This window comes from Nicotiana tabacum, chromosome 22, assembly GCF_000715075.1.
Source record: "Nicotiana tabacum cultivar K326 chromosome 22, ASM71507v2, whole genome shotgun sequence".
NCBI lineage: Eukaryota > Viridiplantae > Streptophyta > Magnoliopsida > Solanales > Solanaceae > Nicotiana > Nicotiana tabacum.
In genome coordinates, this window is record NC_134101.1 from 174,971,353 (window position 1) to 174,997,856 (window position 26,504).

The following is a 26,504-nucleotide window of genomic DNA, read 5'->3' on the forward strand; positions in this document are numbered from 1 at the left end:
TTCTATTGAAGGTTTCACCCATGAAGGATGTTATGAGATTTGGGAAGAAAGGGAAATTGAGTTTGTGGTTCATTGGGCCTTTTGAAGTGCTCCGTAGGATTGGGGAGGTGGATTATGAGCTTGCTTTGCCACCCAGCTTGTCGAGTCTACATCCAGTATTTCATGTTTCTCTACTCCGGAAGTATATTGGGGATCCGTCTCATGTTTTGGATTTCAGCACGGTTCAGTTAGAGGATGATTTGACTTACGATGTGGAGCCAGTAGCTATTTTGGGTCGTCAGGTTCGAAAGTTGAGGTCAAAGGATATAGCTTTAGTGAAAGTGCAGTAGAGAGGTCCGCCCGTGGAGGAGGCTACCTAGGAGACTGAGCAGGAGATGCAGAGCAGATATCCTCACCTGTTTGAGGCTCCAGGTATATTTCTTGATTCGTTCGCGGACGAACATTTGTTTAAGTTGGGGAGAATGTGACAACCTGGCCAGTTGTCTCATGAGTTACCGCTCCGTTTTCCCCATTTCTGCTTCTTTATGCTTTGTTATCCATGTTTTGTGGTATCGGGTTGGTCGGATCGAATTCGGAATGATTTTGGTAAGGTTTGAGACACTTAGTCTCTTTTTAAGAAAGTTTGAGTTGGAAAAGTCAACCGTATGTTGACTTATGTGTTAGAGGACTCGGATGTGAGTTCTGATGGTTTGGTTAGCTTCAGAAGGTGATTTATGGCTTAGGAGTGTGATCAGAATGGGTTTTGGAGGGTTGGAGTAGGTTTAGGCTTGAATTGACGAAGTTGATATTTTGGCGATTTCCGGTTGGTAGGCGAGATTTTGATATAGGGGTCAGAATGGAATTCCAAGACTTACAGTAGCTCTGTCATGTCATTTGGGATGTGTGTGTAAAATTTCAGGTCATTCGGACATGGTTTGGTTGGGTTTTTGATCAAAAGCGTATTTCAGAAGATTTTAGAAACTTAGGCTTGAATCCGATGTGATTTGGTAGATTTGATATTATTTGAGGCGTTTTGATGATTGGAACAAGTTTGAATAAGGTATTGGGTTATGTTTGTACTTTTGGTTGAGGTCCCGGGGGCCTCGGGATGATTTCGGGTGGTCGTCAGAGAAGTTGAAAGGTTATTGCAGCTACAGAGATTTTTCTGCTTCTGATGTTTTCGCACCTGCTTTTGGGGACCGCAGGTGTGGTGCCGCACGTGCGGAAGGGGAGCCATAGAAGCGAATTTGAGAGGAAGATTCAGGAACTGCAGACGCGGTATTTGGACCGCACCTGCGGAGTCGCAAGTGCGGAGATTGGATCGCAGATGCGGTTTGCGGCTGGTAAGTGAATTCCGCAGAAGTGGAGGATTTGACCGCATATGCGGTACCGTAGAATCGGGTTTTGGACCACAGATGCGGAAAAGCCTGGGCAGAACATATAAGTTATTTCATTTCGTGAGATTTAGCTATTTCACCATTTTTGACTTCGGCTTGGGAGCTTCTTAGGCAAATTGAGAGGGGGATTTCAAGAGAACTTCATTGAGGTAAGGAATTTAGACCTAAAACGCGTTCCTATGCTATTATTTCATGGATTAGGGCTAGAAATTATGGAAATCAAAGGTTAAAATTGGGGAAACTAGGTCTTGCGAACTTAGGCCTTTAATTGTGAATTTGAAGGACCATTTGGGGTTGGATTTGAGAACTTTTGATATGTATGAACTCGTGGGGAGATAAGGAATCTATTGATGTGAAAATTTCTGAATTCCAAGACGTGGGCCCAAGGGTCGGGTTTTGGTAATTTCGGGATTTGTGCCCTTTGTTGATTGTTTTCGCTTGGGCTTTGTTCCCTTAGCATATGTTGACGTCCTCGTTCTGATTTTGGATAGATTCGACGCGCGTGGAGGCCGATTCGAGGGGCAAAAGCATCGCGAGCTAAAGATTTTGCCAGTTCGAGGTGAGTAATGTTTGTAAATGATGTTCTGAGGGTTTGAAACCCCGGATTTGCATGCTGTAGTGCTATATTGAGGTGATGCACACGCTTGATGACGAGCGTGGGGTCATGCACTATTGGGAATTGTGACTTGGTTCGTCCCGATTAATGGTTTTACCGCGTATTTGACTAGAATCTATTTGCTATCATCATTATTTGGGTTGAATGCCATATTTGGGCTTCGTGCCAACTATTTGAACCCTTCAAGGATTTTTGTTGATATTTCCTTACTGTTTTGAATTTATACTTGAACTCAGTCATGTTATTTTCCAATGTTTTCGTACTCAGCCATGTTTACTTAGTTTTAATACTTAAATGATATTTTTAAATGATGTCTGGGCTTTGAAACACTGTTTTACTATTGCCCGAGTGGCTTGTGAGGATTTTTGACTGAGTGAGGCCGAGGGCCTATGTTGTGAGGAAACATTTCACACTGATTATGAGGCCGAGGGCCTGAGATATGTATGCCATGAGGTGGCTTGTTTGATATGAGGCCGAGGGCCTAGTGATGATGCCACGAGGTGGCTTGATATTGGGCTTGGGCCGTAAGGGGCCCCTCTAGGAGTCTGCACACCCCCAGTGAGTGCGGGTACCCATTGTGATGTAAGATAGAGCCCGAGGGGCTGTTATTGTTCTAAGATGTTGCCCGAGGGGCGGATGTGGTGATACTGTGCTCGAGGGGCGAACTTCTATTTGTTTACTCTACCTTAATTACCTGTCCATTACTTGTTTATTTGTTGAAAGAGGATTTTACTTGACTTTCCACTGTTGTATTGCTTTTAAATGGTTTTACTGCTTCATTATAGAATGCTTTGTGCCTTACGTATTTTTCTACTTTCATTCGTTATTTACATTTGTTACTCACTGAGTTGGAGTACTCACTTTACTCCCTGCACCTCTATGTGCAGATTCAGACGTTGCTGATCCTGCCAGTGCAAGTTGAGAGCTCCCGATGAACATTCGGAGTTCACGAGGTAGTTGCTTGACGTCTGCAGACCCGTGTTTCTCCCTCTTTATCATTTCTATCTGATATCAGACTTTTGTACTAGTTGTAGACCTTTCAGACTTGTATTAGGTTTTATAGATGCTCATGACTAGTGACACCCGGTTAGGGCTGTGTTGGGTTGTTCTTCTGCGTATTTATGATATTATCTTCTACTTTGGATTATCTATTCATGTTTAGACTGTTTCTAAATGCTAAATTGTTAATAATTGAAAAAATGGGAAGTGTCGGCTGGCCTTGTCTTCACGAGAGGTGCCATTACTATCGGGTCCGGGTTTAGGGTCGTGACAGAATTCTTTACCATTGTCTGTCCTAACTGTCTTAACACAAACACCAAATTGATTTTGTACCATGCAAAAGAACTGTTTTAAAAATATGATTGTTTCACTTTTCAACTGTATGAGAAAAATTTAGGTTGCTCTAGTGTAATCATCAACAACTGTAAGAAAGTAATGCTTATTATCATGTGTAACTACCTTATAAGGTCCCCATACATACATGTGAACAAGTTGAAAAGGCTTAGTACTTAGGTGCTGACTCATAGAGAAGTTTAACCTATGTTGCTTAGCTAATGGACAAATAGAACATTTATTGTGTAATGTACTGTCTACTTTATTATGCAAAAAAGAAACATGTTGCGTTACTGACAATTAAGGATGTCCTAATCTCCTGTGCCAAAGTTCTCCTGTATCTTTGTTCTTCTCCACTGAACTGATATGAGCAACTATTTGTTTTGTTCTTCTTCCTCTTATCAGATAAAGGCCACCAGTTTCCTTATCAATCCCCTTCACCCTGCCACTGTAAAGATTCTGAAAGACACATATTTTTGGCAGGAATAGAGCACCATATCTGGTTAACTTTGAAATTGACATTAAGTTAAACTTAAAGTCAGGAACATACAACACATTTTCTAGTTTAGTATATGTTGAAATCTGTGTACTACCAATATGTGTAACATCAGTACTGTCTCCATTTGGTAATCTCACCTTTTCTCTTTTACAACTATCTACATTCTTGACATCTTGTAGTAATTTTAGTGAAGATGTTTTGTGATGTGTGGCCCCTGAGTCCACTATCCAATTGTCATTATAGACACTTGAGGCAAGACATACAATATTACCTACCATGTTTGTTTGTGTCTGATTATCAACATTTGAATCCTTGTTGAGCAAGTGAAGTATATGCTGGTATTGTGCTTCAGTAAAGAAGTAATATCCTTTCTGTTGTGCTTCTTCCTGTGAATTGGAGGTTACTGGTCCTTCCACATTGTTGATTGTAGTGAAAGGTCCTTTAGTCCTATACTCTCTAGTCTGATAATTCTTCTTCCCTTTGAAATCGTCAAGGTAACCAATTGATTTTAAAACAATTCTCGTTAGTGTGGCTCTTCATATGGCAATGCTCACACTATAGGAATTGTTTCTTTCCTCGAAAACCTTGACCTCTTCCAACTTGCATTGCCATAGGATTCACCTTTTCTGCCATTGCACTACCGCCCATAGATTGTTGGCTTTCATCTTGTGTGATCATAGCATATGCTTGGTTGAGTGTATGTTCAGTCGTTTTCATTCAAACCGTCCAAAAACTGCATCATCCTTTGTTGATGCAGATGTACAATATATTCCTTTTATTTCACACATCCACAGTTCGGAGAAGGTACAAGCACATTATATTTAGCCCATAAATCCTTCAGCATTGTAAAGTACACAGCAACAATATCAGATCATTAGTTACGCTTTGCTTTTAGAGCAAGGCGCATAGATCTACTCCACAGGCCGTAATTCTCAGATCCTATGAGTTGAATTGAAATCAATACCGGTCCTGGGGTGTCGGAAGGTTGCAGGAACAAAGGATGAGTGTAATCGATCTTCGTCTTCTCCGCCATTGACGTGTGACCTCAAACTCAATTAAATCGCACAATCAAAGATAAACAGTAACAAAATTGACCTAATTTTGGAGAAATTTTATCAATCTGCTGGGAAATGAAGAACACAGTTATGAACTTCAGTTTTGAAGATGTAAGGAAACGATTTTACTGAATTAAGTCGTTGCATCCATGAATCGTTCTCCACAGCTCTGATACCATGTTAATAGAGAAAGCTTGGAGAAGAAATCACTGGAATTGAAGAATAGCTCAATGAGCTAATTGAGTACAAGACTGCCGACTATATACACCTCTAACTAACAATTAGTTACTAAGTAACTAAAATAACTCCAACACACTCTAACTTCTAACATGTACAATTAGGTCCCCATATCTTACTAACTTCTAAACTCTATACACTTAACTATATATTCCAATACAATTAACTCTCTCGACAAATGCGAGCCGCTAACAATATTATCCGTACATTTTGATATCAAACCTAAAGCAACACTTGTTTGGAGTTGTTGGTGACTTGATCGGCATTTAGTTTTAGCAATAAGGTCTACGTTTCGTACCAGGGGCAATCAATGATATTGAGCTATAAAATTCTGGAAGTTGATGCGGATGGAACTATAAAAGCTCTTTTGTGTAAAGAAAGACACATTTGGAGATGCTAACAGTGTCATGTCAAGGAGGACACTGATAAATGCAAAGGTAGATAAATCTATCAATGCTTTTTTGTGTTGGCCGAAAGGGAAACACAGCAGCAATTGGGTTCATTTCATAGTTCTGGATATGCTCCCCCATTCGATCTTTTTGTCAATACCATCGAGGTCCGATAGTTGAAATACCTTCACATTTAATTAGAGGTTTTATGTTTGAATTATAAAAGTATTTTGGTAGAAAGTATTTGCTTCCTATAATAAACTTATACAATGTAAATTTGTATTAGTCGAATCAAAGATTTCAGATAACGAATAATAAAGGGAAAAAAATAATTGGCCAATGACTGTAATTTTTCCAATAACAATTGGCCGTTACTCGAAAGTCCAAACATGACCAGTTAAGAATTCAAGGAATCCACTACGTATATCATAATATTACAGATCATCATCACACAGTGACAACATCAATTGACCTAGCTAGTACCTAGTAATGTGGATCTTTAAGGGAACTTGGAACACTGATGAAAACCTTTTGAAGACGGTTGGCCGTTAATTGAATATACTCCATATTCAATACATATTTTATTGGATTTCAGAAAATGACATGAAATGAGTAATAAATACTTCAGGTAGGGGTGTACATGGACCGGGTTAGTTCGTTCTTATCAAAATCAAACCAAATCAACTATATCGGCTTGGATTGGTTCAATTTTGTCGGATTTTTCGGGTTTTGGGTTTCTTGTTACTTACATATTATTTCAATCTTACTTTGTTAAATATTTAATAAGCAAATATCTATTTAGTAAAAATATAAAAAATTGACCAATATTATCGATTAAAATATTTTACGGAAGAATTCTATTAGTAACACATAATAGTTATTTTTTTAGTCGTCTGACAATAATTTTTCGTTGATATACACTTTCAGGTTAACCGAATTTAGTAATTAAACATAAAAATCAATATGATACCTAAATATTAATAACCACTTCACATCCGAAAAAGATATAAGAATTTAATAGATTTTAACATATGATATGAATATGGAAGAACAAAGAGATAGATGCATTTCAGTAACACTTGATAAGAAAGTGATCATACAACCCATTATTTAAGGTCAATAAATATGGAGCACTTCATATTCTATTAAAATTTATAGACCGCAAGAGAATCACAAATATTTCTAGACAATTTTTAAAGAAAAATTTATATAAAATCTTAAAAATATATTTAAAAAATTATATATTTATATGTCGGGTTGGTTCGGGTTTTTTAACTCAATACCAAACCAGATCAAACCGAACCAAATTGGGTTTTTTAACCTGTTTGATTTGACTTTTCGGTTTGGTGCGATTTTTTGATTTGATTTGTACACCCCTAACTACGGGTATAACAGAAAAATTTCTTCTCATAATATGCATAAAGTAACAAGTAAAAATAAAAATTAATTTTTAATATACATGAAAGTAAAAGTGAACTGATGGAGTAGGTTAATTGGCCATTTGAATTTCGATCTAGAAAAGCACATCCTAAAATGGGACTTGTCGGCGCTGATCAAAATCAACCAAAATCTTTTTAAACGGTTGATCTACACAATACCTAAATAAACAAAATGATAGTCATATTTAATACGTTAAGGGAAGAAATCCCAAAATCAAAATTGGTTATCTGTCTTTTTCCGTTGTGAAAGTAGCTATAATATTCCCTCAGTTCCAAAAGAATTGCACCGTTATCATCTGAAAAGTTTAATGTCAGGTTTTTTTTTCTTTCATAATGATAGTTTCAAATATTTTTAACTATAATTATGTCTCTTAGTACTTTTGTATAATTGGAAACAAATTTTATTTTAACATATCAAGAAATCAATATTCAAATTCACACAAAGTGGTTGTGTTTACAATATTGTATGCAGGGACGCGTCGTTCTTCGTTCTTTGTGGAATGAAGAAAGTGACATTTCGACAATAACATATCATGAAGCTCAATAAGTGGATTCAAATGGGTGAATTAAGCTAAATTTGGGCGAGCTAAATGGTTTGTTGAATGATGAATCAATAAACAAGTTTGCACAAAATTTAATTGGGTCAGGATGGGTGTGTTAATTTGGAATATCAAACAAGCGCCATAACTCAATCCGCCTAAGACGAAATTATTTTCATTTGTTTATTTATTCATTTTTTTTGTTTAATTACCAATCAAGTAACATAAGTTTTTTCCTATATTTAATATGGTTATATCTAACCAATCAAATCTAAATTTCTTTTATTTAATTGCACAAGCTTTAAAAAGGCTAATTTGTGTTGCGACGAAAAAGGATTTGTGTTGTGCTCAAATTTACCCGCTAATAATAACATATTATGCTAAACTCGTCCAAACTTGAGCCAGATAGGCGGATTTTTCCGAACTAAATTTAACACTCGTACTCCGGATGAGTGCTGTTTGATTATGAAAGGACCTACCTAATTCCAAACAAAATTTAAGGATTCACCTCTTGAGAAAATTTTATTTTGTGTCTCATACAACTGACACTAGTTGTATGAGACATTTTTTTTGTCTTACAGTTTTGTGGACCTAAATTTTTATGCACTCAAAAATATAAGATTGAGGTCCACAAATTTGTGAGAAAAAAAGAACATCGCACAATTTATGTGAGGCACGCAATAAAACTTCCCGCTTACTTTAGTGTGTTGATAACTTGATATCTCTACCAACTTTTCTAGTCACGCGAGCGTCACTTCTCCTTTTGTATGTATTGCAAACAATTGCAGGGTCCGTTTGGTTTAAATAGGTTGTAGTGGATGGACAATATGCTCTCCCTTTAATTGATGACTAGTAGTGACCCACAAAAAACATTGGCCCTTATGTAATCCATTTTCAAAAAGATACCCTTGAGCCCGCAACACAGTATCCGCTCGATAAAAATTTATTTGCACCAATTTTTATGTCAAATCTATGTAAATTATTAAGTCACAAAATTATTGTGAAAATAAGTATTAATTTATCATAATTATAACTAGGGGCGTACATATGTCGGGTTGATTCGGATTTTACAATTACCAAACCAAACTAATTATGTCGGGTTATTAAATCTAAAGACTAAACCAAACCAAACCAAACCAAAAAAACTCGGGCTTTTCAATCTCGAGTTTTCGGGTTTTTCGAATTTTTTTCCGGTAAAATCTTCGTAGAACAACATATAATGTATGCTCAAAATATTTCTTTAATCCTAGTCAGATACAATTATATAAAGTATTTTCCAAAAAATAATACAAAATATAATATGTGTCATGGCATTATCCTAAAATATTCAACAATAAAGACAATAAAATTATGTAATATAAATATTGCTAATTAAAAAGTCATAATAAAAATAAACATAATCAAAAGTACTAAGTCATGCTAAAATAAATAGACTAATAAAGGAGTATTAATTACATGACTAAACGCTAAAGAAAAATAAAAATAGGTTATGCATTTTTATCTAAATTATTGCAAAATAAAAAATAGATATTCAATACATTCTCGTTCGTAATATTAAATTAAATGTCTTTTGTTAGCATTAGTATTGATTTGATTTTGGTTTGGGCTTTTGTTAGCATTATTTAATTTACTAATATTAATGGCTATAAAATTTATTGGAGCATTCAAAAGTTCTAAGTCTAACCTTGAAATAATACCTTAAAAGATAAAATTATGAAAATTTTTAAAAAATATTTATAAATTACATCACAATAAGTATATTTATATATTAAATATATCTAAAATTTCTATATATGTAATGTGAGATTAATTTGGTTTCGGTTTGACTTTCTTTAGTTAAAACCAAACCAAACCAAACCAATTATAGTCGACCAAATTATAGTCGGATTTTTTTTTTCGGTTTGACTCGGATTATCGGGTTAGTGCTGTTTGTCGGTTTCCTTTGTACACCCCTAATTATAGATATGTTTGTGAAAATATATTTATTGAATTAATATGTAAACACCGAAGTTTTTGCACCCTACCACTCCCCAGCGTTCGAAACTTGGAAACGGAAAAATCTGTGGACACGTGTGGCCCCCACAGAGAATCAATAGTCAAATACACTTGACCTTCCTCGTTTGCCTAATAGCTGTCGTTTAGCAAATAATCTCCCTTCTTCTTCTTCTCATTTCTCAAAGGAAAGGAAGAAACCAATGCTTTTTGAAAATTAAGACAAAACAAAATCAGCAGTTTCAAAGACAAGCGTGCCGATTTTTGTCATATACATGTTGACAGCATATCTGATACTGTCTCCCCCCCCCCCCGTGTACTATTGCATTCCCTCACACATTATTATTCACTATGTTACTTAGGATTCTTTAAAAAACTATTTTTTGAGGATTCAATAAGATTATTAAAGAATGCAAGCAATGTAGATTATTCATCACAACCTTTAAGAACTCTACTGGTGCTAAAATCAATCAACTATCCCTTAGTATCAAACTAATTAAAGTAGTGCAGATGATTTCATACCATCACATCTTAATTTTAGTCTTTATTATATTTTGAAGTTATTTATACTTTTTACCATCAGTAAATAGTTTCGCATTTGTTCTTACCTTCAATAAAGTTCCAATAATAATTTAGTATTACCAATTATGATCTAAAATTACCTCGGCTATAATTTAGATTGAATTGTATGTACAATAAGTGTGGGATAATTATTAATAATAAAAATGTTAAAGAACCAAAATATAAGAAAGGACAAATTGAATATTTTGTACCCCTCCGTTCATTTTTACTTGTTCATTATTGACTTTGCACACCCCTTAAGAACTACTCCCTCCGGTTCACAATAAGTGAGCAGTTTCATTTTAGCACGCCCATTAAGAAAATTCTAAATCATATACAAAAATACCTAGTATGACTAAATTATCCTTATTAAATATTGGTCACATAGTTATAGTGAGGAGTGAGAAAACTTTTTAGGGATATCCACATAAGGGTAAAAGGGAAAAACAAATTAAATTTTTTCTTGGTTATCTAACTGGACACTTATTTTGAACCAAAATGAAAAAGTAAACTGATCACTTATTGTGAACCGGAGGGAGCAATAAATAAAGTGCATAATTTACTATGATACCCATATTAATTGGTATATAGTCTTAATGAATTTGAAAAATGATTTGGAATGATAATTAATGCTAAGGGCAAAATAGAAAAAATAAATTATTTTATTTTAATATGTAAAAGTGGACAAGTAAAAATGAAAATTTATTTTTAAAATGATGAACAAGTAAAAGTGAACGGAAGGAGTATGATATATAAATATTTTTGACCCTCTTCTCTAAAAGATTTCACATTGTTTAACTAGTTTTATGTGCGATTTTAGCTGACTACTATTATGTTTTTGTGAAGCCCTTGTTATGCATTTTAATTATAGAGATGTATAATTAAATGAAAGCAAGTACTAAGAGCTGGTTTGTAGTAAAAAAAGTTGTCAGCTTTCCCAAAAAGAAAAACCCCAACAAAAAACTCTCCATTTCCCTCACTCATCACACTCCTCTTTTACTTGTGTCTTTTTCCTCTTCACTTCATTCATGGCACTTCAGAGGCTGCTTCTCTCCTTGTACATTCTCTTTTTCATAGCCTTCACTAGCTTGTACACTTCTTCTGCTGCTGCTGCATCTGATGTTGAGCTTCTCTTGCTAAAGATCAAACCCTCACTTCAGGGCAGTTCAGAGAATTTGTTGTTATCTTCTTGGAACACTTCAGTTCCACTCTGTCAATGGAGAGGTCTCAAATGGGTTTTCATCAATGGAACTTCTTTGCTCTGCACTGACCTCTCTTCACCTCAATGGACAAGTCTTTTACTTTACAGAAACCCATCTTTGCATCTTGTTTCTCTTCAGTTGCCATCAGCTAATCTCACTGGAACACTCCCAAGAGAACTTGGTGAGCTTTCTACATTGCAAAGTCTTTATCTTGGTGTTAATTCACTCCATGGGAACATTCCTCTTGAGCTTGGCTACAGCTCTTCTCTCTCTGATATTGAGTTGAGTAGCAACACTCTGAGTGGGACAGTTCCAGCTTCAATATGGAATCTTTGTGATAGGCTTGTTTCTCTCAGGCTTCATGGTAATTCTTTGTCTGGTTCTCTTCCTAACCCTGCATTGCCTGATGCTACTTGTAAAAATTTGCAGTTTCTTGATTTTGGGCAAAACATGTTTTCTGGGTATTTTCCTGAATTTATAACTAGGTTTAATGGTCTTAAAGATCTTGATTTGGGGGATAACAATTTTTCTGGGCCAGTTCCTGACACTTTAGCTGCATTAAAGCTGGAAAAATTGAATCTTTCACACAATAATTTTAGTGGGGTGTTGCCAAATTTTGGGGAATCAAAGTTTGGTGTGGAGGTTTTTGAGGGGAACAATCCTACTCTTTGTGGGCATCCTTTAGGGCCTTGTAGTGGAAGCTCTGGTTTGAGTCCTGGTGCAATTGATGGTATTGTTATTGGTTTGATGAGTGCAATGGTGGTTGTGGTGTCATTGTTGATTGGGTATTTTCAAGGGAAAAAGAGAAAACATGCAGATGAAGAAGAGGATGAATTTGAGGAAGTTGAAGATGAGGAAACTGGCGATGGCGGTGGTGGTGAGGGGAAGTTAATCTTGTTTCAAGGGGGTGAGCATCTGACACTGGAGGATGTGCTGAATGCGACGGGGCAAGTGATGGAGAAGACTAGTTATGGGACTATTTATAAGGCAAAATTAGCTGATGGTGGAACCATTGCTTTGAGGTTGTTGAGGGAAGGCAGTTGTAAGGATGGAAGTTCATGTTTATCTGTGATTAAACATCTGGGAAAAGTTAGACATGAGAATTTGATTCCTTTGAGAGCCTTCTATCAAGGGAAGAGAGGGGAGAAGCTTCTCATTTACGATTATCTCCCCAACAGAAATCTTCATGAACTCTTACATGGTAAATTCTTATCTTCTTTTATGCTTTCATGCTTACTCTTTCAAGTTCTACTAATGAAATCAACGCAAGTTTACTCAGTCTCATGTAGATGAATATTTCTGATTATGATGAGTTGAAATTCTTGTATTAGTCATTGCTTCATGTGTGTGGAGCAATATAAAGGATTAATGGTTTTAAACCACAGAAGTTGCAGCCTCTTCCTCAAGGTTTGGTCGTAAGTGGAGTATTAGTGCATAATTACATCAATGAAAACAACCATGAAATTATAAATTTGATTGAATCAACATCTTAAGAGTAACTGAATTAGTAATCTAAAGAACCGAATAGAGATAAGAAGTCACAGGAATAGCGAGCATGTTTGACTTATTCTGAACTATAGATAAGTTAATCCTACCTATATCCTCTCCTGTGCTTAATCTTGCATTTCTTGTGTACTCTTGCATACACGAACTACCATGAGTACCTATTTTGCCAACAAAGAAGAAGTAGCCTCATTATATTTGCTTACTCATCCAACAAAAAAAAATAGCTCATTATCTCTAGACTATGGATATCAGTATTAGATGCCTAGGTCAACCATTCATCTATTATTTTACTTTCAAGAACTATGTAGCCCTAGATGAACTGATCATAGCTCATTTCCCAGCATTTAAGCTTGGACAGGTAAGCTTCACTCATTCTTTTACAAGCTTCATGCATGCCTAAGATTTTGTGGCTGTTTTATCGTTCTTTCAACCTTGATTTGCTATGCAAGTTTTGTGCCATCACTCTGTCTTAAAGAATATCCATCAGGCATAGGAAGAACTATTAGGAAATTGTGGTAAATGAAGGTATAAGTGACCGCATCTTCAGTCACTTTGTACCAGTAATCTTCCGTCTTTAAGAACAACTAGTATTACTCTTTTATCAGAGAAAGCGATATGTTGATTTTGGCTCTAGGCAATCCCTGTAAAGTGGATTCGGATAGTATTAAATTATTTAAATCACAGCATTTGACTTTCAGACCTAATATAGTCACACTTATTGTGGCTGTTTCTGTATCAAATTTGATTATGATATTTCCTGATTGTGTTCAGAATCAAGAGTTGGGAAGCCAGTATTGAATTGGGCTAGGCGACACAAAATAGCATTGGGCATAGCCAGAGGACTAGCACACCTTCATGGTCTGGAAACACCCATTACCCATGGGAATGTTAGGTCAAAGAATGTTCTTGTCGATGAATTCTTCGTTGCCAGGCTTACTGAATTTGGACTTGACAAGATAATGATCCCAGCTGTAGCTGATGAAATCATAGCACTCGCAAAAGCTGATGGTTACAAGCCACCTGAGCTGCAAAGAATGAAGAAGTGCAATTCGAGAACTGATGTTTACGCTTTTGGAATCCTACTACTGGAGATTCTGCTAGGAAAGAAGCCTGGAAAGAATGGAAGAAATGGCGACAATGTTGATTTGCCTGCACTAGTGAAAGTAGCCGTTTTGGAGGAAACAACAATGGAGGTATTCGACGTGGAACTTCTGAAGGGAATTAGGAATCCAATGGAAGAAGGTTTGGTACAAGCCTTGAGACTTGCGATGGGTTGTTGTGCTCCTGTGGCTACCGTTAGACCGTCGATGGAAGAAGTCGTACGGCAGTTGGAGGAGAACAGACCGAGAAACCGGTCTGCTTTGTACAGCCCTGCTGAAACTAGGAGTGGAAGTGGTACTCCCTTTTAAAGCTCATGTTGTGATTTTAGTAATGAGTATTGTTTCATATTATGCCTCTTTTTTTTCCTAAAGGAAAGAGGGCTAAATGGTTATAGCTTTCTTACTCTTTCAACTATTTATCTTTGGCTTTGCATTGTTAGGGAAAATCTTTCCATAGACAAATTGACAATAGACAATATGTCACGTTAGACAGCAAATTGGATATTATAGTGTGCTTTTTTTCTCTCTTTCAATCTGTCCCTGCAACTAGCCCATCTTCTGTAAGATAATGATGCAAAAGGAACTTTGAATGTGCTCCAAATTTTAGATTGTGTGGGGTCAAAAAAGATTTTATTTTCTCCATCATTTCTATGAAATGATGATAGTCCCGTAAACATAAAGCTGACCAGTTTAAGCTTCTAAGTAAACCGCCACAAAGGTTAATTGAAGTCCAACACAACTGGATTCATAGACAGTAAAGGGCCACTGGGGACTGCGTAAAAATAGCACGGGCTAGCCAGTTTTTGGACTAGTCATTTAAAAATAGGCAGCATTTGCAAAGTTATTGAAAAATAGCCACTATTTTACTGTAACACGGAAAGCTTCTCCATAATATATTGGAGATCGGTGCACCTGTGTATGAACTTCCAGAATATTATGTTGGAACTCCAACACGCGGAAAGTTCCAGTATAATTGTGCTCCAATCTCCGGTATATTATGCTGGACCGATATATTATACTGGAACTCCAGTATAATATTTTTCCGGATTATGAACAGTGTTTTCATTCAAATTTATCTTTATATGAAAAGTGGCTAAATTTCAATTACTTTTAAAATTGTGACTATTTTTGAAATTTGGCTATTTTTGAATTTCTCCCTCCTTACCCGGTGGTAATGGACTACTTGAATGAGAAAATCGGGTACCGAACAAAAGCCCAGTAAGAGAATAAATTAGTCATGTTTGGAGTTTAAAGGTTCTCTTCTTCTTCTTCTCGACACCAATTTCAAAAGCTAAGGTTTAATGATATCTGTCATGTACCAAGTGCCTTAATATACTCTAGTTATTCAGCTGTGTCAATTTGAGGTAGGTAGGATTGCCCTTCATGTTTGCTGATCCGGGAAAAGGTTAAACAGATACCTTGGCATGCTTCCATCACGACAGCATGGCCCATTCAATAGGTCTCTATCTGTCCCGCCTTCACATTTGATTCTGAATTTTCCTCTGATTTTCTTACAAGGGAAGCGAATTTTAATGATTATTATTACATTCTTCAAGGCCACGGGTTTCGCTTCCACTTTTCTTATCAAAATTTTTATGATTATTATTTCATTCAAGCTGGCGGAGAGCTTGATAACTGCTCCAATTTATCAATGCAGCAATGTCATTTCATTCGTTGTCTCAGTCTCATACTAATTATTATTTAAATTTTATTGTATCGTATCGTTAAATTCGTTGTTACGTAACGACAAAAAGTGTCACTTTATTAAACGACCGATTTGGTGAACTCGCGCTGCTACCTTATTCTTTTTCTCTTATCTCGTAACTTACTTTTTATTTTATTTTATAATATTACGAGTTTATTACTCATATTGTTGGAGCATGACATCATGAAATGACGGCAAATAATATTATCTATCCAAATATTGTATAAATGAAAAGTCGCACGAGATTTGGCTATGTGAAGTAGGCCTCACTCGTTCTTTTGCTCCCTGTTACTTTTTTTGGGGCAAACTCTTCAACTCGTTCATACACAGAGAGTTGCTCCTTCCCCACCCAACCCTGATTTGGAAGTACCCTATCTTGAATTGTTAAGTAAGGACTCGTAAGGAGTGTAAGATAGTTTGTTATTCCAGTTGGGAAGTGGGTTGATCCCACATCGGAAGAGAGAAGACAATTTTGAAGCCTTTTAAGCATTTGTTCCTTTTATGATTTGATTTAGGACACATACTTTTTAGTGTGTGCAATTAAGTACACTATATATTTATATATTATAATCAAAGACTTGGACTTGAAATTTGTGCGCGGGCCGGGTCGGATCCTAAAATTAATTATTTTATGTTGTGATAGAAAAATTAAATTTATTTGAATTTTAAATTCAAAATTCGAATAAATAGTTATGTCTGTTATGAAAGGGTCCAACCGAATATGACTGTTTGTGAAACAAGACATCTTTTCTGAAAGGGTATGTTTGTTGCCTATAAATACACAAGAATTTCCAATGAAGTAGTATAGAAAATCACAAGTATTATTTCAGGCTTTGTTGTATCCTGAAGAGAATCATTAGAATCGATTTATATTTCCCTAAATTAGTATACAGGCGATAACTCGACGTTCGATTTTCACACCTCAAAGCCATTTTTGTTTATTATTTTCTAACAAGGAGTTTCAAGTTCTGGTTGCTCTAGTGCATTAATGGTGAAGTACTTCACATGGCAGTGTGCAGTAGAGGCTGGGAAGCCAGCAAGATACTTGTGGGTGGCATGTTTTGTAGGTAAGGAATGGGCATGTACTATTCTGCCTAATCACATGTAATCCTTCTGGCATCCATATCTTCCAAATCATGTTTGGCACAACAATTCAGTTTACTGCAATACTCAACAATTTAAGGCCAAGGAAAACTGCAATTACCATCATAATAAGTCAACATTCATTCCTTGACATTTACAATAGGTGGGAAAGTAAAAAAGAAATAGGCAGCAATAACTTGAATTATGAAGCAAAACCATAAAATAATTACATTATATAGGATGACAGTTTCAGTAATTAAAGCTAAAGATGTTTAACAATAAACCAGAAAATCAACTTTCATCTCTTTCTTTCTTTTTTTGGGTTTCTTTTTCATATTTGTCTGCAATCATTAATACTATGCTTCTGAATGGTCCATATTGAGAGGAGAAGGAAAAAAAAGAAGTCCATTTCCTATCAACCATATTCAAGATATGTAGTTTGCTGATCAAGATTGTAAAGCAAGCTTGGTAGAAGAGAAGGATAAATGATTCCAAGGAGAGAAGGACAACACTTCAACACCTGCTCCATAGATCCTGGAGTTAATTTTCCCGTTGAAGCAGGGCGAGGTTGAACGCTGCTGCACTGGTACATTAGACAGGTGGAACAATGGACAAGGGGATTCAAATGTGCAAAATAAAAATATATTTCTTGCTGGTGATGTTTAGGAAGGGATGCAAAAGGTAGAGAAGGAATTAGAAATGAAGAAAATTGGCTAGATTTCGTGACAGTTTCACTGAACAGGTAAAAGTAATATGTGATTGTGTTCATCACCAAATGTTTAATGTCTTGGACATTAACATTGGCGGCCCCTGCGGCAGGTAAGTGCACCAGCATTTGAGGTAAGAGTGCCAACTAGTGAAGAGGACTTGGCTGCTAAGCTTGATGCCCTAGCATAACTGGCTCCAGCACCACGTCCGGATGGGGTAAAGTAGGCTCCATTAAGCATAAGGTCTCCATCTGATCTCCAGTTCCAACGCTTCCACTCTCCTTCTGATGGTTCCACTCTATGTGTCACCTGCCAACAGGGGCGTACGCAGAAATTTTTGTAAGCGGTGTCGAAATTTATAAAAAAAAACTGAAATATAACTTTGATTGTCATACTTTTAGACAAGAAATAGTCTTAATCTATTGATTTTGTTGAGTCTTAAGCAAATATTTACAAAAGAAAAATGTCTTAGTTGAGGTTTGAACCTTTAACCTCTTATAGAAAAATCAAACACATTACCAACACACAACATACAATTTATGTCAAGTATTGTCAATTTTTTTCTACTTAATAGTTTCCGTACAATATTAATACATATATTTAATAAAAAAAATTGACGAAGCGGTGTCGCGTGACACCGCTCCGATAAGCGTAAATCCGCCCCTGCCTGCCAACCAAATTCCACCCAACTTCAATTACTTCTTTCTAAAATAAGAACATTTCAGTTTTGGATTCTTAGCACCTTCTACTTATGCTAACCTAATTACCATAAAAAAAAAAAAGCAGCAGAAGTTAGAAATTAACTAACCTGTTTGGCAAATGGGTTGGCTGGGGCAAGGTATCTGTTGCCTTGGCTGTTAATTGTAGGAGAAGCACTGCCACCAATAGCATACATCTCCCAGTGTGTATAGTCATTGTTCACCACATGGAAATAACCATGTCTACACCTGCATATCCATCATTTTGCAATACTTTTAGCCTAGGAAGAGATGACAAAAAATGTTTAAGTGGAACAGAACAAATTTTACCACACATGTACCTTGGCATTCTCTGAATGAGACCCTCACCAAAATGGTTGTAGGCAATAGTCACTTGCATAATCTTGTCTCTAACATAGGAGTCGCTGTGACCCAATAGCATCACCTGTTTATTAACCAATAGTTAGTCTTTGACCGAAAACGTGGATCATTTGAATCGACTAGAGTTACTGCACATAGGTAAAAAAATAAAAATTAACCTCATTGTGATGGGTAAAATAATTGTTGGAGATGGTAATTGCAGTTGATCCCATGATAGCATCAATGAGGCCATCAGCACAGTTAGCGAGAGAGTTGTGGTCAACCCAAATGTGGCTGGACCCAAAGATGGAAATGGCATCACCATCAGCCATTGTCCTCCAACCATAGTGACCTGGCGAGCTACGAACCATGGCATTACCAGTTGGTTTACAATCATGAATATTGATGCCATGAATAATGATATTAGTAACAAATTGGACAGTTATGCAAGCCCCATTGGCAATATGAACATTCACACCACGTCCATCAATTGTCTTGAAACTGTTCATTATAAGCTCTTGCTTAAGTGTAATGACCATGTCCCGTTTAAACACAATCCACAATGGTCTGTCCTGAATTACAGCATGACGAAGTGTTCCAGGTCTGGGATTTACGGGGTCATCGTCACCTGGGTCAGTGACAACGTAGTACTTGCCATCGCGGCCACCAATGGCATTGCGTCCAAATCCAATAGCACAATCGGCTAGGCGCTTGCGGTTACGTTGCCAATTGCGGTCACAGCGCCAGCAATCGTCAATAGGATTTCCAGTTCCACATGAGAAAAAACCCAATTTCCTCCTCTCTGTACTATTCCGAATGCTCCTGTGTAATCAAGAATTTGTAATTAAAGCTAAGAAATAGCTACACCTAATACAATGGCTAGTATAACGCCATCCATCAAATAGTTCCAACTTCTTCGTGGCAAAATGGTAAGATTTCTCACTTATTCAATTAGTACAAGTATTTACCAATTTAGTTGGTTAATATAATTCTAGTATATACTTTTTGATAAGCATAAAGGAGTCATGGCGCAACAGTAAAAGTTGGCACCACAGGGCTGTCTTTTTATTTTACTCATTTCGTTCACTTTTACTTGGTATGTATACTAAAAATAGATTTTCGTTTCTACTTGTCACTTTACACATATCAAGAAAAGATAATTTTGTTTTTCCTATTATACCCACAATATTTATTACTCATTTCAAATCATTTTCTCAAATCCAATAAAATATGCATCAATTAATATGGGCATCATGGTAAATTATGCACTTCATTTATTATTTCTTAAGGGGCATGAAAAGTCAAAACATGTCAAGTAAAAGTGAACGGATGGAGTATATACTTTTCGATAAGCAAAGTAGTGAATTATCTATGGGAAGCAAGTAGCAAAATTAAAATTGGCTGATTGGACATGGACAAAAATAGAAATATCTTTTGAGGTCAAGTTAGTTAGCGAAAGTGATAAAAGTGGGTAGAGGAATACGGTCTATACGGAACGGTACTCTTCACGTTTTCCTTGTAAAATAATTAACAAATGTTTAAATAAAACCTATAAGGTGGGCTGATAAATGCATCTAAGTGTCGTTAGGGTAAGTCTTTATTAACAGACAAGTGCCATTTAATATGGGGATGGGGTTATGTCAGTACAGCCAGCTGATGGATCTTGGATTTGCCGGTGTGAGCCCAGATCTGATTGTTTTGGAGCTCATGCCCTTTGACAGGGCCACAAAGTACGGAGCCAACGCCATATTTATGTGGCTTACTATTTGTGGGAATGCACATCCCTCTTGTAAAAATCACTGTGGTTCCTCTTTTGCTACATATGTAATTTGAGTTTGATCTACACATTGGTGCTTTAAGATTAGGTGTGCCATTTAATTAGGCCGTCAGATCCTTTTACTCAAAAGGCCGCACCTTGAACTTATATACATTGATAGAGTAATTTCTTTTAGAAAATAACATATTTTAACTTGTTATAATATGTAATTAAATTGTCTTATTTTCCAGGTTACTAATAAATGACATCTTTTATGGATAGTTACTTGGAATTAATTAATATTGGCAAAAGTCGAAGTGCGGATAAGATAGTGATTTTCAACAAAGGATCTAAATTTTGCAGCTAAAAATGGCTTCAGATGCTAAATTATACTCAAAAGTGGGAAGAGATGCATGGGCCATAAGTTTTCTTGTTTGGGGTGTTCGGCTTAGCCAATCTTTAATGCTTAGTTAAAGGGGGAATTAGTTTGATCTGTCGCCTGGCCACGTGATAAAGCAAATGGGAATGGTTTTTGGCCTGTGATTTCCGTATAAGATGGGCACAAGGGGAGACATTAACACACACATGCATGAGACCTTACATTTTAATAAAAGCATATTTAAGAGAGCAACGTGATAGAAAGTAAGTTAAACCCAAAATCGAACAAACAATGTGCACTGATATGTAAAGCCACCTTCTCTGCTCAACATGGATAACAGGAAAGAAAAAGACATATGAAACTAATCAAAATGTTGCGTGAGGCGCGGATCTGGCAACAAAGAGCATGTGGAAACAAAAAGGAGATACTACAACTTATGACTAACATGGCCTTATGCTAATCAATGATTAAATTCTCCCAAAAGGTATTTCGAGTTCCGTACTAATACCGGATTGGATGCCTAAATATATTTTCACGTTACCCAAAGCAAAAAATTTTAATTTGTCCAAACTGATTTTTCTGATTAATTTAGTAACAGGATTAATTAAACTAATCATGCTCATAAAGGCTGCCATAGGGCGGTTTTGGCGCATTGCATGTGCATTATATTCTTTAAGACAGAGTCATGTTCAGTAATCTCTTTTACTGTCAAAATGAAAGCAGGGATGAATTTGGGAAGGGAGTGCAAGCAGCGGGAATTGGACTGGTGAAAATTAAGTTAGGTGGGAAATGCTGTGTACATTAAAGAGTAACTCATGTGAACGCATTTCATTTTGTGGTATGTACGGATCATGTGAGGGTTGAATTATTTCATATCCTAGTACAGTTCATTAACTGTAAACACATGAATGCTGATAGGAAAATAGAACTTAAAATTTTTGAATATTATACTAGTGATTAAATATTAGCATCTTGATGATAGAGAAAGCAGAGAGAACTTACATGTCTACCATGGAAGCAACCATATCTGGATCATCAACAGCATGTTTTTCATGGTTTGGTACATTTTCTTCGTTTAACCTGTAATGATTAAACAAATTGAATGACGTTTAGGACTTGGATGAATCTACATTGACAATCACAACTTGGACTGAGGGAATTTAATTCTTCTAAAGCTCTTCTGATATATAGTTTTGTTTCTATACACATTGAAAAAAGAAAATTCATACGTGGAAGAAGTACACAGATAATGAATTTTAGCGCCTAATGTGGCGGTGGAGCAGAACATTTATGGTGCGCAATTATTGTCCTATGGAATTTGGAGTCACTGGACGAACGGGCTTGAGTCTTAACGGAGTTATTGAACCAAAATTTTCCAGATCCAATCTATGCGAGCGATCAATATCGCGTTTTAGATTCTAGAATGCGGATTGATTTTTAACTGATTCTACATGCACCAGTATAGTGTACGAAGAGAATATGAAATGGTATGTGACAGCTAAAAAGAAAATATCGAAAATCTACCTGTTCGCCATTGTCGAGATGTTTAAGCTCTGAAATTGCTTTGCTTCTTCAGGACTGCAATTGAAACGAAAATCGAAATCCAATGAGCAAATAGTAATTAGTGGAGTTTAGCTCCTTAATTGTTTCTATTCATAAGAACTAGTTGAGAAACAGAAATCGAGTCGTTAAAGAGCAGATGAGAGTATTCAGCACACTCAAATTCAGAAATTATCTAGCAAATGCAGAACTTCCTCAGGTGGAATTTCAATAAAAAACGAAATCAATTCATTTGCTTTGACATTACCGAAAATGAGCTTCTGAAACAATGAAACCACCTCAATTACCTGGTACTGGCAGTGACATTATTGATGGCTAGCATTATCACAACTAGCAATGATAGACATGATCTCCAAGAGACCGCCATTGGAGAAATATCTCAAAAATTCTGAGTCTCCAAAAGCAGTACAATGTATGTGATTCTCTTTCAGAAAATTGAAGGAAATGGTGGAGGAAATTGAGCCCGAGATAAAGCTTCAATGGAGGAAACCTTTTTATAGGAGAAATAAGAAGAGAGAGATAAATAGCGGGAGGTGCTGTGGTTGCCTAACTTTGACATTGTTCATTATACTTAACCCGGGTTTACTATCTATGATTGGGGTTAGGTTAAATTCAACTAAAACTGCTTATTAAAGCGTTTTGCTTTCAAAATAAACAGAGAAATAGGAATTGCCTAATTTCTTGCTGTCTTGTTAACATTTGAACTAATGTTACTATTAGGATTTAATTTGTGAATTACTGACTATCCAACTGTCTTTTTGAAAATTAGACAAATGAATTCACTTATTCCCATACTCTAAGAGAAAAAAATTAGTATAAAGCTGACAATTTAAATTTTTTTATTTATAATGAGCAGTTATTTCTATTAATTTTTCGAGAGAAAGTGGGCGTGGCTCCATGGAGGACAAGATGCGGGAAGCAAGACTCAGATGGTTCGGGCACATCCAAAGGAGGAGCATTGATGCACCGGTGAGGAGGTGTGAGCGACTGGCTGTGGTGGGCACGAGGAGAGATAGAGGGAGACCTAAGAAGTATTGGGGAGAGGTGATCAGGCAGGACATAGCGCGACTTAGGATTACTGAGGACATGACCCTTGACAGAGAATTGTGGAGGTCGAGCATTAATGTTGTAGGTTAGGGGAAAGTTGTGAATATTTCTACAGCGCACTAGAGTGTGACTAGCCAGTTAGGAGTTAGTCTTAGGATGCTACTGGTCAGCTACTGATGCAGGACTTTATCTGCTAAATATTATTATACCTTCCATCTTTTTCGTATTTCCTATATTTCTTATATTGATGTTATTTTGTTATTTTATGTTATTTTACTATGAGTTTATTGATAGTACTAATATATCGTCTCTTGTTGCTTTCTTGGGCAGAGGGTCTCCTGGAAACAACCTCTCTGCCCCTCGGGATATGGGTAAGGTCTGCGTACATATTATCCTCCCAGACCCCACTTGTGAGATTATACTGGGACGTTGTTATTGTTGTTATTGTTGTTGCTGCTATTATTTCTATTAATTTTTGTAGGTGATGATAATGTAGAATTTGGTATGCTATCAGTGTATAGAAATTGAAGAATTAGCAATATATAGTATTTTATTTTTTCATCCACTTCAATATCCATTTCGTACTAATAAAAATAAAATCAGTGGTTATAGTGATTTAAGTTAAAACAACCCACTTAACACCTTATACCTAACTAAACTGCCACTGACTCACACAGACTTCGTTTCTCTATATAATTCCACTTCGTTTTCAGTTATCGCTCACTCGTGCCAACCTGCGTCGGTTACTCACGTGCCACACTCTTTAATAGTTCCGTTTCCCTTCTCTTCCTCTGTCTGAAAATTAAATTCAACCACCCACAAACGTTTTTAGCTGAATTTATTCACCGCATATGTAGGGACCACATTTTTCCACCTCAGCATTTTATTTACTTAAACTACTTCACTCGCGGAGGACGGTGCTGTTCTGTACTCGCTTAAATACGTGTGACACGTTTCCACGTGGGAGGTGTTGACGAACGACTTAAATTTCGCAGAACCCGTACGGCATTGTCTCTGCTATTGATTCCTTGACTTTCAAATTTCTAGGCCAATTGACACGTGTCGGTTGCGTAGGGTTTTGCAAGAGATTGCCAGCCCCCTACGTAACCAGTTTTTCCGGTGAATGTCCGTACGCAAAATAGCAATTCTGGAAAAAAAAGTTTGTTTTTTTCGTTAATCATGATTAGGGAATAGGATTAGCTGGATTTTTGTTCTTGTTGTTGATAATACGATCGTGAAGCATAAGATTTCAAGGCTTTCATCAGAGGTAACCTGAGCTGCTGAGTTGTAATCGATTGCTTTAGGTCATCTGGGAATTTCATCTCTTTAGTTCATCCCCAATGCGGGCAATGCCGACTCCAGTCTTGCACTACTTGTGTCTCATTGTCATTGTCAGTTGCGAAGCCACACAGCTTTAATCGGGTCAACTAATACGTCTTCGCTGAAAATATATATTGTTTAAATAAATAAAAATTATTTATTTTAGTATATATACTATTTATTGAATCTCCTAATTAACTTCTTTATGCATTTATTTTTTAAAATTTCTACTCAAAATTCTTATTCTACTATTTTGGTCATTGTCATCTTCTTATTTATATACTCCTCTATAATAATGTAGAGAAGTGATAGTACTAAATTACTAATATGTACCTTCATAAATGATCCCCACGGTGAGTTGGTTGTATATGCTCTGCTTTGAAACTAAGCAGAAAAAAATATGCAAAAATTAAAAAGATTTATGTCTTCTCTTCAGCAAAATGAAGAGCCAAAAAAAAAAAAAGAAGGAAAAACTAAAACATGACTTGGAAAAAAGAAAGAAAAAGAATTCCGTACTTCTCTCTCTCTATTTTCTTTTCCAACAGAGTGATGACCGACCAGGAAAGAGGAGCTCCAAATAAGAGAAAGCAACATTGTGCCACCTCTAAACTAAAAGCTACTTCTCCAATTTCAATCATTAAATGGAACTCTAGCCATGAATCGTGGACATCCAAAACTAAATTCGACTGATCTCTTAATTCATAATCGTACCAAAATAAGTTTAATTTCCTTGTTAAAACGCTTTACAGAAAACATTTGTTCCATAATTCATAGCACCAAACATATACAAAAGAAATATAAACAATCAGATGCTCTTGGCCAATTTGAGACTGAGTTTATAAAATAAAAAATATGCTACTTTTCTCCTCTCTTTTTTACGTAAACAGTTTAGTTGGACATTAAAAGAAAATCAGTTAGGAAATCTAACCATTTCTTATTTTAAATGTAATAACCGGACTAATTTGGATATTTGTCATATATATAACATTAAAGGGGGCAAAAAAGAAGGTAAAAACTTATAAGCATCACTCGGTTGTGTCAACCAAACCAAGCAATTTAACTTTAACAGTTAAAAATTAAAGCTGAAAAGTACTTTACTTAGTTAGTCGTAACTAAGTGAAAAATGTGTGTATATAAAAACACATATCATGCATTCTATTTATTTATAGTAAATGTAAACATCTATATATATATATATATATATATATATATATATATATATATATATAAAAAGAAGGAAATTAAAAAGTGATTTGGCACCTCTCTTTGACCAAGGATCCTATTTATCGTTTTTCTCCTTTTTTTATATATTTCCCTATTATGCTATGTAAAAATTATAAGTTCAACAATTATTACTCCAAACGTTTCATAGGCACCTATTCATCAACTGATACTATTCCTATTTATTACTCCAAACGTTTCAAGATTACTAAAGCACCGATTCTATTCATGATCGAATTCTATTCATATTCCCACTAATGACCCCTAACACTCTCATTTATGACCAAAAAAAATAATAGTAAAGAGAGTCTTATAGCTTTGGGATTTCACCATGAATGAGAAAGCAACAATTAAAATGTTAAAATATGACTATTCATCACTTTAGTTCCTTTTTTTAGTACTATATATATTAATTAGAATATTTTTTTTCTTGATGTTAATTCAGTTGTTGCTCTCCCATTCTTTCCGGCTACAAAATACATATACGTTATGTCACCCAAACGTAGAAAAGGATCTGAATATGGCAATAGTTCCAATAATAATAGAGAACAAAATTCGGTGCTTGAGAATTTGAATATGGCAATAATTCCAGGCCATTGTATGTTTTTATCTACTTTTTCTTAAGCATGTCATTTGTTCTTATTTCTCTTTATTTTTTCTCTTTCCAGTAAATCTATAGCTTTATGCTTATTAGCATGTTAGTTCTACGTTTTATTATTATAATTTAAAATCTCATTTTCTAGGTAGAAACAATTGCTTTAAGCTGAATGCGGGGTTTGATATTAATACCTTCATTTTCATTTGGAGACACCAATAAGTAAGAGG

The 26,504-nt window shown here is 35.9% G+C and overlaps 2 protein-coding genes across 2 annotated transcripts; one reads left to right on the plus strand and one right to left on the minus strand.

The window, feature by feature from the left end:
* The first annotated feature begins 10,944 nt into the window (after window positions 1-10,944).
* Window positions 10,945-14,376, plus strand: LOC107802805 (putative kinase-like protein TMKL1). Its single transcript, XM_016626380.2, has 2 exons — window positions 10,945-12,438; window positions 13,515-14,376. The coding sequence occupies exons 1-2, from the start codon at window positions 11,064-11,066 to the stop codon at window positions 14,150-14,152; spliced, it is 2,013 nt and encodes a 670-aa protein (XP_016481866.1). The 5' UTR covers window positions 10,945-11,063; the 3' UTR covers window positions 14,153-14,376.
* Window positions 14,377-16,836: 2,460 nt separating this feature from the next.
* LOC107802807 (putative pectate lyase 8) lies at window positions 16,837-22,576 on the minus strand. Its single transcript, XM_016626381.2, has 7 exons — window positions 22,379-22,576; window positions 22,056-22,109; window positions 21,534-21,611; window positions 18,576-19,218; window positions 18,378-18,481; window positions 18,147-18,285; window positions 16,837-17,647 (listed from the first exon to the last, which is right to left on the minus strand). Exons 1-7 carry the CDS (start codon window positions 22,456-22,458, stop codon window positions 17,426-17,428), a joined length of 1,320 nt encoding a protein of 439 aa, XP_016481867.1. The 5' UTR covers window positions 22,459-22,576; the 3' UTR covers window positions 16,837-17,425.
* Between the last annotated feature and the right edge of the window lie 3,928 nt (window positions 22,577-26,504).